The sequence below is a fragment of the Lissotriton vulgaris genome, chromosome 3_2 (genome assembly GCF_964263255.1).
Source record: "Lissotriton vulgaris chromosome 3_2, aLisVul1.2, whole genome shotgun sequence".
NCBI classification, from domain to species: domain Eukaryota; kingdom Metazoa; phylum Chordata; class Amphibia; order Caudata; family Salamandridae; genus Lissotriton; species Lissotriton vulgaris.
Window position 1 is genome coordinate 67,335,483 of NC_141690.1, and position 14,986 is coordinate 67,350,468.

At 50.4% G+C, this 14,986-nt stretch overlaps 1 protein-coding gene across 1 annotated transcript in view; it reads right to left on the bottom strand.

The window, feature by feature from the left end:
* The window catches only part of ZCCHC4 (zinc finger CCHC-type containing 4), a 399,939-nt gene that overhangs the window by 36,205 nt on the left and 348,748 nt on the right, over positions 1–14,986 (bottom strand). The window contains exon 11 of the mRNA XM_086964013.1: positions 13,082–13,133. Coding sequence (XP_086820139.1) covers positions 13,082–13,133 — 52 coding nt within the window. The remainder of the gene's footprint in view (positions 1–13,081; positions 13,134–14,986) is intronic.

Consider the following 14,986-nt stretch of genomic DNA (forward strand, 5'->3'; position numbering starts at 1 on the left):
AGGTAAGTAACTTGTTCTTTGGGTACCCTATGAGACATGCACAATATCAAATGTAGAGATGGAGGGTACACTCAGTACATTTTGAAACCTGTGACCCGTTTAGGGAGACCATCTGAAGGCTTCTAATTTGAATCCCTTGTTTTTTCAAACCAGACCACTGATGTGGAGACTAGCAACATAAGTATTCTGTGCATCATATTACTATCTCAGATCAATACACTCCTATATATTACTACATAGTTTAATAAGGCCTGACAAACTTGGGACTCTACAAGCCATATAAAACTGGATTTCTTTTCTTGGATTTTTCTTCAACCAGCTGCAGGTATTTTTTGGTAAACCCCAGCCTGAACTGTTTTCCCACTGACCCTTCCATGAAGCCAATGATCAATGTGTACCTTAAGGTGATGCTGATAAAAAGGAAGATGTGCTGCAGCCTCCGATAATCTAACCTCTTGTAACTCTGGCAGAGTGTCAAAGAGGTGGACCACAGCTATCTGACTCGGACATTAACTTTACGTTTAGAGCAGTCTAAGAGGAAACATGATACTCAAAAGGGATTTAGCTTTAACTCAGCCGATTTCGTTTTCGACATAGACAAAATAGTTCCTTCTTTGTCATTAGATGAGGCAAAAATGGCCAAAACAGGGCAACCCAGAGCAATATGGCTCAATCCACTTCCTAATCTACATGAGAGGCAGAAAACCACAGCTAAGGGTAAAGTCTACGCAGTCTGTAGCCCAGACAATCCTCAGAAAAGACCTGCAGACGCTACAGCATATATATATTTTTTTTTTTTTAAATTTTTGAAAACCTTTATTGCAAATTAGAATCATACAAATACGGGCCTACAACCATCCGGCCGGCCTCGCAAACATCTCGAGCAAGGTAGCAAGCATTACAGCAACCCGGGAGCAATAGAGCACAAAACAGGATAAAGCTGAGTTACACTGGAGTCCCACACGCTACCGGGATTCAGGAGAAGTGAGGTTTAATTTTAAAGTTTTTTAGTATGTCCATAAAAGAAGCTAAAGAGGATCAGAGGCAAAATAGATCATCCAGGACATAAGTGGGCAAGCAGCGGCATCAATATCAAGCAAACAATGTATCCGAAGCAATTGACCGCAGAAGACCGGACAGGAGAAACTTTAAGCAAGCAATACTTCGGTCGGCAGTTACCTCCCACACCACTATAATCCACCCAATGACCCCGAGAAAAAGGAGGAGAAAAGAAGAAGAATAGAAGAAATAAAACCAAGGCCCATAGTAACAGAAAACAAACATAAGATTACCCTACCCACCCTACACACATGCAGAGGCTACGGCCTACCCCCCCCCTAGCAGAGTGTCTGTCGCCCCAAAAAGAGTACCCGAAATGCAGAAGAAAGAAAAGAGAGAAAAGAAATCACAGAAGACCGGGGGAGGGCCCAGGTGAAGAAAGCTTACGATTAACGCGTCCACCCTTGGCCACCCCTCCTCGGACTCCAACCCGACACCGTAGTAGCATACATCAGCCCAGCAATGCTAGTGTTCCGTCAACCATAACAGCATCCGACCATCTAGAAACCATAAAGACAATGTCAGCCCTGTCCCCGTCCATCTAGCCCATCAGTGAAGTCCGGGCGGGCAGCGGCCATCTTAGGCGAGAAACGCAGATGTAGGGACCACCACCAAGTCAAAAACCCCACAAAGAAATTTGTCCCACGTAGCTCCAAACAGGCAGTAGCTATCCAATCAGGATAGAAACCCAGCAACAGTACTTGAAGGCCGACCAGCCAGGGCCAAAGCAACAATCTTCCGCCAGAACAGGGGGGCACTCCGGGGGGCCCCAAGGTGGGCACCAGGCAGGGCGACCCACAAGAAATCTCCAGCCAAAGGGCAGGTTCCATTGCCGCATGCCCCAGCACTTCCAGGGTGGGGGGCCCGACAGCCGATTCATCCGGGAGGTTCCGCGTTGCCACACACGGCAGGGCGCTCAGGACATAACCACCGATCACCGGGTGCAGCAGAGCTGGCGAGGGGTAACAGGCAGCGCTAACGTCCGAAGGCTCTCCAGGCAGTACAGCATCCAGACGGTCACCCAGGTCCCGGGCGCTCGCCCTAATGAATGATTTCAGGTCGCATAGGGCACGGAAAACCCCCGCAAGCAAATTGGGTTTCTCGGCAGCAGAGTCATGTCCCCGAAGGGCACCGCCATATTGTCGTCCGCTGGAGCGTCCACAGGAGTCCATCCCGATGAGAAAGCCGATGATGCTAGGAGGTGGCGCAGTTAACACGGGTCAGCGTTACAAGGCAAACCCCAGCTGCCCCGATTCTGCCAGAAACTGCTCAAATAGTGGAGAGCGACCCATGCAGGTCTCCAGAGGCTGCGAGCTGAGACACAATGTGTCCAGGAAGATGGCGTCTACCGCAGCGCCAAGGAATGGGGACTCGCCCAGCTCCGATCTCGAGCCGGGCGAAGGATACAATGTAGCGCCCGCTACAGTTTCCAAAGCGAACGCGGAGGCATGGAGGCGCGGAGGGTCGGTCGGCAAACTGTAGCAAGTATTGCAACAGTATCTCGCCAGCCGCCGATCCCTCCCGCCGCAGGCTGTCGTTGTTGTTGAATCCAGGGGCAGCCGCTGGGGAACAAAGACCCGGACCCTCACGCACCACGGAGGGACAGGACGAGGACGGAGCTCCGGGTCCACTGCGAGCCGGTCGACAGGGAACACAGCATCCGAGTCGGAAGACCAGCGCGGTTCCGAAGCGCCCACTTCCAGACAGGATAGGCTTCAGGATCAGGTGCGCTTCAGGAAGAAAGCAGACGGGTCGGCGGAGCCGAGGAGTCAGGCGGCCATCGCGGTTGCTGGCTTGGCTCCTCCCCCCCAGCATATATTTTTTGCTTAATATTTCGTTTTAATGGTTAAATGCTCCATAGAGAAAGCCATTTCCCATATTTAAAGAAATTTACCAGGACAGCATACTAGGTAACTTTATTTATAATATTTAATTAAAGAAAGTATGTTGACCAGCTGAGGTGGTGACCGTGGTAGTGCCTATGTGAACAGGTAGAAGACTATCCGTTGTGTTTTTGCTTAGCAAATCCCTTAATAAAAAAGTGAAAATAGCTTCTGCCTCCTCTAAGCAGCCTGCTGTGAAGGTTGCCATGCTGCTTTTAATGTTTCAATAAACATAAAATGATTCATGGACAGAACATAATCCCTTCCAAATAGGTTTTAAAATTGGTAAAGGTAAACTGGAGGTATTATTGCTTAACTACTTCAACATCCCCGTCATATCCCTTTAATGGACATTCCAAGGCCACTGCTGAAAGGTTTCTATCGTAGATCATTTTCTAGCAGGGTGTTGATGTGAACTGATTTTATTTTCTGTAAAGAAAACTGCACAAGATTTTACCATGTGTTTACTAAGTTTTACTTTATGGATAAAGTATATTTTTGTTATCTTCCCATTTATACTTTATATACTCTGCACATTAATTTAAAGAGTTTAAATTAAGCAAAACATCCCTCGTTGGGATTCCAGTGTTCTTTCTCCTGTCTTCCCCTTCTTTACAACTGGTTTGAAGTTCCTTAGTTGAAACCAGAAAGCTTGTCCAAAAGAACACTTCTCTTCAGTGGCTCCAGTTGGCGGAACGTCCTGCTGCGTGCATGGGCCCTGCTCCGACTAACCTATCGCCATTCACTTCCACCCGGTTCCTATAGGTTTTTTCTGACATGCAATGTTGAAGCACAGCATAATAATCAAGACGGCGGCTTGACAGGTGTTGTGTCAGAGTGCAAGGCCTACGAGTATGGGACAATCCCTGTAGATAATTGACCTTACTATTTTTTTCTGCTCTCCCTCTTTCCCCGGTGGTTGAGATTCTGAATCTTGATGGAGCACCCAGACACTATAATCCCACCTAGGCTTCAGTCAAGCAAATCACGTAGAATGCCCTGAACACATGTTACGTGTTTTCTGGATGAAGCAATCTGTGAGTAATGCTTGAGGAAAGTATTCTGAGTGTGTTGGACAGGGCCTCGTGGCGTGGCCCCACTCCTCCCGCAGGGCGGGTCCCGGACTACCTCGACCCCTGTTCTATGACCAAGAGCGGCACCTTCCACCTTCCACGATTGCCGCCCCTCCGGGCCGCCCCCAGCTCTCCCCCGACGGAACTCGACCTCCACTCCTCAACTCTCCCGGCTGGCCCGGACCATTTCCCGGACCATCGTCTCCGGCCCAGCCGCCATCTTGGACCCTCCACGACCAGGCCTCGTGGCCTCGGCCCGACCCCAGCCGCAGGCCCAGCAAAGCCCCGACATCGAGGCACCACGATCCGACCAGGGGGTAAAGAGACCACTTGGCGAGTCAATGGGGGAAGGAGTTTCGATGGTCCCCTATCCGCCTAGTTTCGATCGCCCACAGCCTCCCTGGGCGCTGGCTCCACCCCCCTGCTGGGTGTCTGGACTCGCACATCACGGACCCCCCGACCTCCAAGTGTGAGGGTCCGGACATCAAAGGGCACCAGACCTATAACTGGGGCAGCTCCGGAGCAGGAAGGCAGTTGTATCCTGGAGTCGAGAGACACCGAGACAAACTCATCCTTGGAGTCCTGCTGGCGCTGCCGCGGCTCATCTTCGTGAACCATCACTGGAGTCCTGCTGGCGCTGCCGCGGCTCATCTTCGTGAACCATCCTTGGAGTCCTGCTGGCGCTGCCGCGGCTCATCTTCGTGAACCATCCCTGGAGTCCTGCTGGCGCTGCCGCGGCTCATCTTCGTGAACCATCCTTGGAGTCCTGCTGGCGCTGCCGCGGCTCATCTTCGTGAACCATCTTGGGACTCCTGCTGGCGCTGCCGCGGCCCCTACCGAAGAAACCCTCCAGCTCGAGGATTGAGAGCTGTCCGCAAGATATCCCTGTACCAGACCGGTACCAAGACTGTCCCGCTACCCCCTTCCCACAGAGACTAAGTTCAAGGGGATCCTAGAATCCCGTTTCTACTGTATCGTTACGATAACCTGCCAAAGAATAATGATAAAAGAGTTAAGAACCTATCTTTGTGTGGTGTCCATCTGTGGGGGGGTGGTTGCTCGTCCGTACGATCTAAGGAGAGGACCCTCGCCAGGAGGCCTCTCCCCCTTGCTCGGCCGACCCTCAGGTTTCCCGTCTAACAGAGTGTACCACATATCTTCTCTGCAAATATCTGTGGAGGGAAGCGGTCTTCAGAACACCATTGATGCTACCTTGGCTCTGCTGGAGTAAGCCCAAAGCCTCTCTTGACCATGAGTTCTGTTACTGTGATATACTCTGCTAAACAATAGACTATCCACATAACAAAAGCCCTGGTGAAAGTCTACTATAAGTAATGAATAAATGTTCAGAAAATCAGGAAAGTGCTGTTCTTTCCGGGTAGAAATTATGAGATTTGCAAATGTCAACATTGACAAATCATCTTCTGATTTGAGTGAATTTATCTTAGTATCGTATTTGGGAATACATGTAGGCACTGTCCAAAGGGCAAACTTGAAGAAAGAGCATGAGGTGAGCAGATTCTTCGGGCCAAGGTACAGGGTACCAAAAAAGGCAGTCTGCTAGGTCAGCAAGTCTAACAAGTGTAAGTCACAAAAAACCATATGCCTAATTGTTTATGCAACACAAATGGCAGATTTATCTCATACTGGGGTGGTGTTTCCCTAATGAGAGGATGGCTGTACAGGAGTCTGTCAAAGTGATGCTTTTTTCACCGAAAAAATGTCACTGGGATGGTTGTGGTTCCAAACTTCGAATTGGAGCATTTGGTAACACAAAATTGCTTTTAGATCTGTCCATTTGTACTCCTTATGTGGTAATTATAGACAGCAGGCACTGGATCAAGTTATTGCCACTGGCACAGCAAGAATTTGTGCTGACCTGTTCTGATTTGTTTGCCTTTGGCATTCATTGATCAACAGGCTGCTGTTGCGTTACAGATATAGTAAGTACACTTTAATGAACTCTAGAGTCTTTTTTTATATAACGTTGTGTGCTTCGACACAGGGGGTATTTTTATCTTGTGTCTGTTACTCGAAAATGTTGTTAATGTGTTTTTAAAAAGACTGTAAATGAGGGGCGTGGCCAAGATGGTGACATGAGCGGCAGCATAACCCGAAGGCTCCGGATTCCGAGTCCCTCTTGCCTGTGCTAACACCACCACAATACCCCAATCTTACGTAGCTTTTGGCCACAATCATCCCCATACCCGAGTGATTGCCCCGACAGCTGCCTGGGACGAGACACTCGCTGAAATTCGGTGCGGAGATCGGCGGCCGGCAGCTGCAATATGGTGGCGCACTGAGGTGGAGGCGCGAATAGTGAAAGCCCCGAACAGCCCACGCCACTGAGCCTCGGCGCACACTACATCGGGGGCCGCCCTCTGCATCCAGGCGGTGGTGGGCGCATACCCAGAGCACCGACGTGGGGCACAACAAAAGTGACCAGCCAGAGATGCAGCAGCGGCGAGACCCCCGCGGACACCGCCGCAGTCGAGGCCCCGGCTTTTGAGCCTATCATCCAGGGGTGCGCTAAGCCCTCCCGGGATTGGTGACAGCCACCACACCGGCGCCTGCGGCCACAGGGAGACAGTGAGTCGCCGCGGCAACGAAAAGACGAGGCGAACAACCGTGCTCATTGCGATTCCAGGTGAGGGATCTGAGGCCCATCGCGGCGGCAGAGGTGAGGCCTGCCGCGGGCGCTGCAAAATCGAGGCCCCGGTTTCCAGCCTACCGCCCAAAGACGCACCGGGAACCCACTGTGACCCCTGCTGTAACGCCTCCCGCTGACTCCCGTAATCCCAGCGGCCAGGCGAGGGGGACAGTACCGGACGAGATGCGGAAGAGGCAGAGAACTGCTCTGTGGGCCCCGAGCGGCGTAAAAGGAAAACTAGTACCTTCGGCCCCCAAGCAATCTGAGAGTCAGCGACTGGGCAGTAAGCGTTACCTGAGGTGAGTGGCGCTGCGAGGGGCGGCCGAAGCTGTTGAGGCCTCTAAAACGGGAGATCCAGGCGGCACTCGAGGACCAAGGGGGCTGAGTGGCGGCTGGTCCCCAACGGGCCAAGCGAGACACCCACAACAGGGGGTGACAGCCGGGGACGACCCCTCCCCACAGCAATATCATTGCAGAGCACCCAGTCCCGGCCTGGGCTGCACTAACCTGCGTACCGGCGGGTCGCGGGATCCATCAGCGGCCCCGGCGTCTACACGGAAAGAGGTACGTGCCAATTCGCTGTGCCTGGAACTTGGAACTGAACCCGGAGGCGTTGGCCTCTCCTGCAATCCGGACAGCTACGCTACGCAGGGCGAATGACAGATCCGACCTAGGCCATAGTTGGAGACCTGGACCACCTGCCCGTGCCGCATACACATCGCATAGTTGCACGTTCCCTGAGGAAAGCCTCTCTCAGACACTCGTGCTTCTGCAGCACCCCTGGACTTGAGGGATTTGAGCGACGGGCGCGTCATGGCCACCGCTGGACGCAGGGGTGGACGCAAATTGGAGACATGCTACTGAAAGGTAACCCGAAGGGAGAGAAGGGCCCAACATCCCCAGCGGCAACGCCAGAAGTTACAAAACAGGAGGACGGAGGGGCCCCCATAACTAAATCATTCCTAGGAACCCTATTTAATTCCTTGCAGGAAGACTTTCAGACGTTGAAAACAGGACATGGCCGGCCAGCATCGGGAGTTGCGACGTGACGTAGACGACCTAGGGTGCCGAGTGGCGGCGATCGAGGAAACTGAACAATCCAGAGGAGAGGAGGTAGAACAATTGCAGCAGGAGGTCCTCCGCCTCCGGGAGCAACAAGTCGACCTTCAGGCACACGCAGAGGACCTCGAAAATCGCTTTCGGAGAAACAACATAAGGGTACGAGGTGTTCCATCCAAAGCAGAAGGGAACAGTGTGGCTCACTACCTGCAGGGTCTGTTCCGGGAGATCTTGGGGAAGCCGATGACTTTGAGATCCGCATTGACAGGGCGCATAGGGTGGGCCTGGGGCTCCGCTCACCTGCTCCCCCTCGGATATCCTGGCCTACCTTCCTGACTTTCCCTTGAAAGAGCGGATACTGAAAGAAGCACGCCAGAAACAGCCTCTCAAATATCAAGGCACCCCTGTGGCACTGTATCAGGACTTCTAGGCCATCACCCTGCAAAAGAGGAGATCCTTTAGGGTGGCAACATCGTTTTTGCGCGACAAAGGGATTCCTTATTCATGGGGTCACACCTTCCGGCTCATTTTTAAATGGGAAGGAGTCTTGCACCTGCTCAGATCTTTGCGGGACATGTGTACACTGCTGGGCTTGGACTTAGAGGAGGACTTACAAATGGGGTAGACGGCCCTGCAATCCTCACAGGCGAAATCGCTCCGGGCCTCACGAGACGGATGGCAGCGCGTTGGAAACAAACGTTTACCCAAGGCCAATCTTAAACCGGACCCAGCGACAATGGCTCAGGAGCATGCATCGGCCATCCAAGAAGTATCTAAGGATACAGCAACGGTGAAATGACGCAGCGCAGATAAAGGGTTATTCATCTCTTCGCACTGCCCACACGCAGGTCTGGGGGGGGGAGGAACGGGGGTCCAATGAGGTCGCCAATGCCACACACCCTTCCACGTACAGTTACCACAGGCCTGAACTGTGTATTGATATGCCTGGAACTATGACTCATATTGGGGGATTCCTGGTTGGGTGGGGGGAGGGGGGAGTTGGGGCTCGGGGTGGAGTTTGGGGGTTGGTCAGGGGGCTGGGGGGGAACGTGGGTGGGAACCAGTGTGCCGAGGGGAACCAGTGTGCCGAGGGGGATCCAGAATGTTGCGAAGGACAGTGCTCTCGCGTGCGACGAGATGGACTGTCACTAGTCTCCCTTAGATCTTTTGGCTCATTGCTCGCGGGAAGACAGATGCTATTTTAAAGATACTGACACAGAATGTGAAAGGCCTGAGCAACCCTGTTAAGCGTAGAGCGATACTTTCTTATTTGGAAAATTCAGGGGCTGAGATTTGTCTGCTTCAGGAACTCATTTACTCTCGAAAGATTGGCATAGGATGAGGTCCCGCATATTCCCACACCAATTCTTCTCTTCCACACCGGAGAAAAAAGCAGGGGTTGCGATTTTAGTAACTAAACATTTTCGAGGGCAGATCAAGGACAAGGACAAGGTGGGGGAGATCAGGGGCAGATTGTTAGCCTATAGCATACAGATAGGAGTCCAGTAGATGACAGTGGGGTCTCTATACGCACCAAACACAGGACAGGAGCAGTTTCTAAAGAACGCGCTCTCAGAGTCGCTGCGATCTTCCGATCCCCTTTTGCTTTTGGGGGGAGACCTTAATTTAGTGATGGACACTACCAAGGACAGGTCTGGGCACAGATACGGTAGCGCTGGCGCCATTTCCGAGGTGGGCAAGGGCTGGCTCTGGCATAGAGGGCTAGTGGACCTATGGAGAGCCAAAAACCCAGGGGCGTCACAATATACCTTCTACTCACATGTACACCGCACCTATGCTCGGCTGAATCATTTTATCGGGTCCTCAGAACTAGAGGCCCGGCTGGTGAATGTATGCATCACTCTGGCAGCTATTTCACCATGACGCAGTGGAACTTACACTAGCAGTCCCAAAGGTTAGGTTTGGAAATTAAGAGAACCCCTCTTGCAACGCGCAGACATAGCCCAGCAGATCCGCAAATGTATCACAGACTATTTGGCTACCAACGACAAACCCGAGACGCCACTGTTAGCAATATGGGGGGCCTGAAAGCGGTGGTACGCGGGGAACTCATCGCGATAGATTCGGCAGAATCTAAGGACCGTAAAGTTAAGCCCAGGTCGTGGAGCTGGAAAGGGTTCACAGTCGCACTGAGGCCCCCAGGGTCTGGAAGCAACTAAAGTCGGCCAGAGCTCAGCTGGCAGGGCTAGATATAGACAGAGCCGAATATGCTGCTCTCCGCAATACTTATTACGTGGGGGGAAACAGGACTGGTCGCTTCCTGGCCAGCCCGTTGAAAGCGAAGGTCCAACACTCGAAAATAATTCAGACTTTGCATGACGGGAACAGTGATGAAATCAAAGAGGAGGCGCAGGTCGCGGAGGCCTTCTGAGATTATTACGTTTCATTATATCACGCCGAAACTGCCCCGGGAGCAGACGCCGACGTCTATTTGGAGGGCGCCGCCACCACGGCGCTATCCTCAGCGATCGCGGAATCCCTTGACGCTCCCATCTGCATTGATGAAGTGGTAGCGGCCATTTTCCGACTCCGACCTCTAAAATCACCGGCCCGGATGGATACTCTGCCGGTTTTTAGAGGACCTTCTGCTTGCTGATCGCTCCTATTCTCACTAGGCTTTTTAATTCTTTCCAAGGCATCGGACATGCTAGAAGCAGAGATTGTGGTGTTGCCAAAACCGGGCAAGGAGGCTACACAATGCTCAGCATTCCGGCCCATCTCCTTGCTTAATGTGGATTTGAAGCTGTTCACTGGCGTACTGGCTGCGTGACTTGGGTCGTGCTTACCCGGGATCATTGAGCCAGACCAATCGGGCTTTGTCCCGGGCTGGCAATGCAGCGACAATACTAAAAGAATTCTACACCTGGTTGACAAGGCTCCCTTCCAGCAGTCGGACTCGGTCCTACTGGCGATCGATGCTGAAAAAGCGGTTGACCGTGTCGATTGGAGCTTCCTGCAGAAAGTCCTAGCGCACTTTGGAGTGGGTGAGCGCTTTCAGCCGTGGATTGCGAGTTGCTATCATCGCCCCCGAGCCTGGGTGGCCTGGGTGTCCCTTTGAGATCCAGCGCGGTACGAGGCAAGGGTGCCCCCTCTCGCCTCTACTATTCGCGCTATATGTCGAACCACTGCCGCAAAGGGTCGGTGACAACCCAACCATACGAGGCATTACGTTTGGCGGGGAACCGCATGTTATAGGTTTATATGCCAATGACATCCTAGCTGCACTCAATCTACCCGAGAGTTCCATCCCAGTGTTCCTGGCAGAAGTGGAATAATTTGGAGAAGTGTTCGGCATCCGGATGAACAAGGAGAAATCATTGATTCTACCGGTAGGCAAAAACGCTCGCTTCACTTGTGGCACACCCGCGTATGCCTGGGGATTACTGACACAACTACAGCTCCCGTACCTGGGTATCACTCTCACTCCGTCCACGGAGAAAACAGTTGCCCTCATTTATATCAACCTCACGTCCCAGATCCGTAAGGACCTTGCGCGTTGGGTCAAACAACCCCTCTCCTTGTTAGGACGGATCGCAGCGGTCAAAATGTCAGCCCTTCCCAAGATTCTATACATTTTTCAAACTATCCCAGTGATCCCGCCGACTGGGACAATTTTGAGCCTACAGACCGCCCTCCAACAATTTATATGGGGGGGAAGTGGGGGGGAGACCGCGCTTAAATAAACAACTAGCATATCGAGGGATGGGTGAGGGAGGCCTGGGGATCCCCAATCTCCAACAATACTTTCGAGCAGCACAACTGCGCTACTTAGTTGAATGGCACAGACCGGAATCAGAGAAGAGGTGGCTCTTCCAAGACAGGGCCATGGCCCAGTCGTCACTATGGAAGACACCGTTCCTCCGCCGCATACATAGGCAACGCTACATCCAGAACTCACCCATTACTCGCACTACCCTAAGGGTATGGGACACAGTTGCTATCACATGAGGTCTTATCACCTTCCGTTCCCCACTCACCCCTCTCTGGGACAACCCTGATTTCCCTCCTGGCACTGACCCTCACGCTTTCCCACAATGGCGCAGATCCCGCTGTAGATCGGCTGGGCACCTCTTCGATTTACAAGGCTTTATCCCCCTTTCAGAACTATCCCGGGAATACAACATCTCCTCGCCAAAGCTCTTCCAATACTTTCAGCTCAGGCATTGGCTCACACAATCAGACTGCGCCCCATTCGTTGGCAGACCCATGACAGATTTTGAACAGTGGCTGGTCACGAAAGAATTGAATAAGGGGCTTATCACCTACATATATAAGATGCTCACACCCTCCCTCGAGACACATCACGCAGCAGGGCAAAGACACTGGAAGGCGGAACTGGGGAGGACATTGTCACTTCGTGAATGGCGGTCGATCTACCACAGGGCCAATCATACGGCGCGCAATACCGCAGGCAGGGAGACAGCGATGAAATTGGCCACATATTGGTACCTCACTCCGGTGAGGCTTAACAGAGGCAACCCAACACGTAGTGCATCCTGCTGGCGGGGCTGTGGGGAAAAGGGTACCCTGACTCACCTAGTCTGGGAATGCAAGGAAGTTGGGGAGTACTGGAAGGAAGTACTGGATGATAAAGATAGTACGTTCCACACAGAGATCCCAAGATTCCCGGCCTCCGCCCTTCTTGGTCTTCCAAATGCGATCACGTTCCCAGTGAAATCAATAAGAGGACGCCAGATGTGCATTGCCATGCAAGTTGCATCCCAACACATCCTATCATTATGGGGGACAACCACTAAACCTACTCACACATGGTGGCTGCACAAGATATGGTTCACACTGGGAATGGAACGTATTCAATCCACGCTCACACAATCAACAGCAACATTCCACAAGGTCTGGCTGCAACTGCTTACCCTTCTCTCGAAGGAATTCAATGAAATCACACGCCCTAGATATCTTTGCTTGCTCCGCTTGACAGAGGTCAAACATGACACTCCTGGGTCTGCAGAGGGAACACACTGAGAGCGCTATGCATACCAAGATCTGTACTCCGAGAGTCCGGCACACTGGTAGGGGAGGTGGGAGGCTGGAGTGGGGGGGATTGTTTGGTTCTTGTTTTTATGGTTGTCCTTGTTCAACAGGCTATGGGCCGCATGCTTGGAAATTCATATTGCTATCCGGATAGACATGATTACCCAGATCGCACTCTCTCCCTTCTGGGAGCGTGCATATCGCATTGTAATGCCTGTGTTTTGTACTGAAACCAATAAAATAAATTTAAACATAAAAAGACTGTAAACAATAGACCCTTCTTTACTCAAGTGGATATAAATGCATTCCTTACAGTAAGATTTCGGCATAATAAACATACTTACAAGGTTTTACGCACTTCCTGCAAAGAACGCAGTGTTTCCATCGCCTCCCATCCTGCAGGAAATTTGAGAAAAAAAACATACCAGCACATTAGGTGTACTATACAGTATCTTCATCAGGACTACATAGTGTTCCTAATACACAATAACATATTAAAACTCCTCCAGTATCTGCAGCCACAAACTGTGCAAGGAATGACAGTGATACTACCCCTTCAGTATTTAATTTACCTAATTTAAGCAACCATCTAAAGGTATGAGTGTGTTATCATGCAGTAAATCACCACTTGTTCACTAGTTAGCTCGGAAAGTGATTACCACAGCCGCATTTGGACGAGCCTGGTAACCAACATGGTAGGTGAAATGGACACTGCCCCTCGAGACAGGTATAGGAATAAGATCCACCAGAGTTGCAATGGTTGCCGGTCAGGAGAAATTAAAAATATATATCTTACACATCAATAAATATATGTGTAAGATTTGGGGTTCTTATAATCCCATGAAGTCCTGAAAAAATAACTATACACTAAAGCATGACTACGGAGTGGTTCGGAGTACACATGTATTGCCACACTGAGCTAATGTAAATAAAAGTATTTGTTCTTGGTATGACTGTCATCAGGAGGCAATGAATGGATATTAAGCTGAAACACATTGATCGCATAAAAGGAGGTGTAAGTTTGTTATAGATAAAGTGGTGAACTAGGTGCAATCTGCAAAGGAGTCATCAAAGGATGTATTTCTATGTTGAAACTAAACTTCCTATTTGTAATTAAAACACACTTGCAATGACTGTGTTTGCATTTGATAAAATATCTTCAAGGATTGTGCAATTTCTATTGATTGGATAAAAATAGAATTACGTGTTTTGAGTTGCATTTTATATATCCTATATAGAGTAAAGTGAAATAATTGATGGTGTACATATTTCTTAAATGTTAGGTCATATGGTAAGTCAAAACACTGATGCTTGTATCTAACTGTAAAATGATATAAATAAGTTTCTAATATTGAATTTCTATGAGAAGTGATAACTGAGCTGGCGCATTTTGAATAGTTAAAATATCTATATATCTCATAGAATGCATTCAAGCAATTCTCATACAATTCAGTTATCTCAATGGATGTTACATTTTGGACTGTTGCAGCAATTCATGCTTTGAACAAATTATTTATTGGTTTCATAAGGAAAATCAATGACTTTGTCGTTGGACTCCCGTATCCAAAAGCTTAACCCACGCTTGCTGTTGCACAGAAAGACCAATGTTAATAGTGCTCAAAGCCGTCTCACAGAAGTCACTGGACCTCATATGTGCAAAGTCTGGTCATCTCTTCAACCAGCATGAGCACACATGCCCACACTTTCCTGACATAAATAAGCACAGAAGAGTACTGTTCAAAATTGGGCTAGTGCTAGAGAACTCAGCCAGCAATAATGTCATTGGCATTAGGCTGTGCTAAAAAGAGACAACCAAATGTAAATATTCTGTATATCTGACAGAGGCTTCTAGCTGTAGATTCCAAACCTTTTAATTTCCCAGGCATCAGGCTGGGTCCGGAAACTTTTGCTGAACAATACCTCTTGGCATCATTAGCATTGGTTATGACGTCACAGTACCTATATAGGCGCCACCCAGCCACACGGACGTCAGTTCTTAGCTTTCCGCACCTAAGCACTTATCAGGAAATAGCTACCCCTCTGTCGGTTTTAACATGCTCTTTCTCGACTTTTTGTCGACTTCCAAGATTTTTTCAAATGTGTGCAAGGATGTCTTTTATGAAGACTGGGTTTAAGCCGAGCGGGGCTTGTCTTCGCACGATGTCGGTCACCGATCCCCAACTCGTCTGCCTCTGGTGTCTTGAGCGCAACCACGATCCAAAGTTTTGCTCGGACTGTTGGCCATGGCT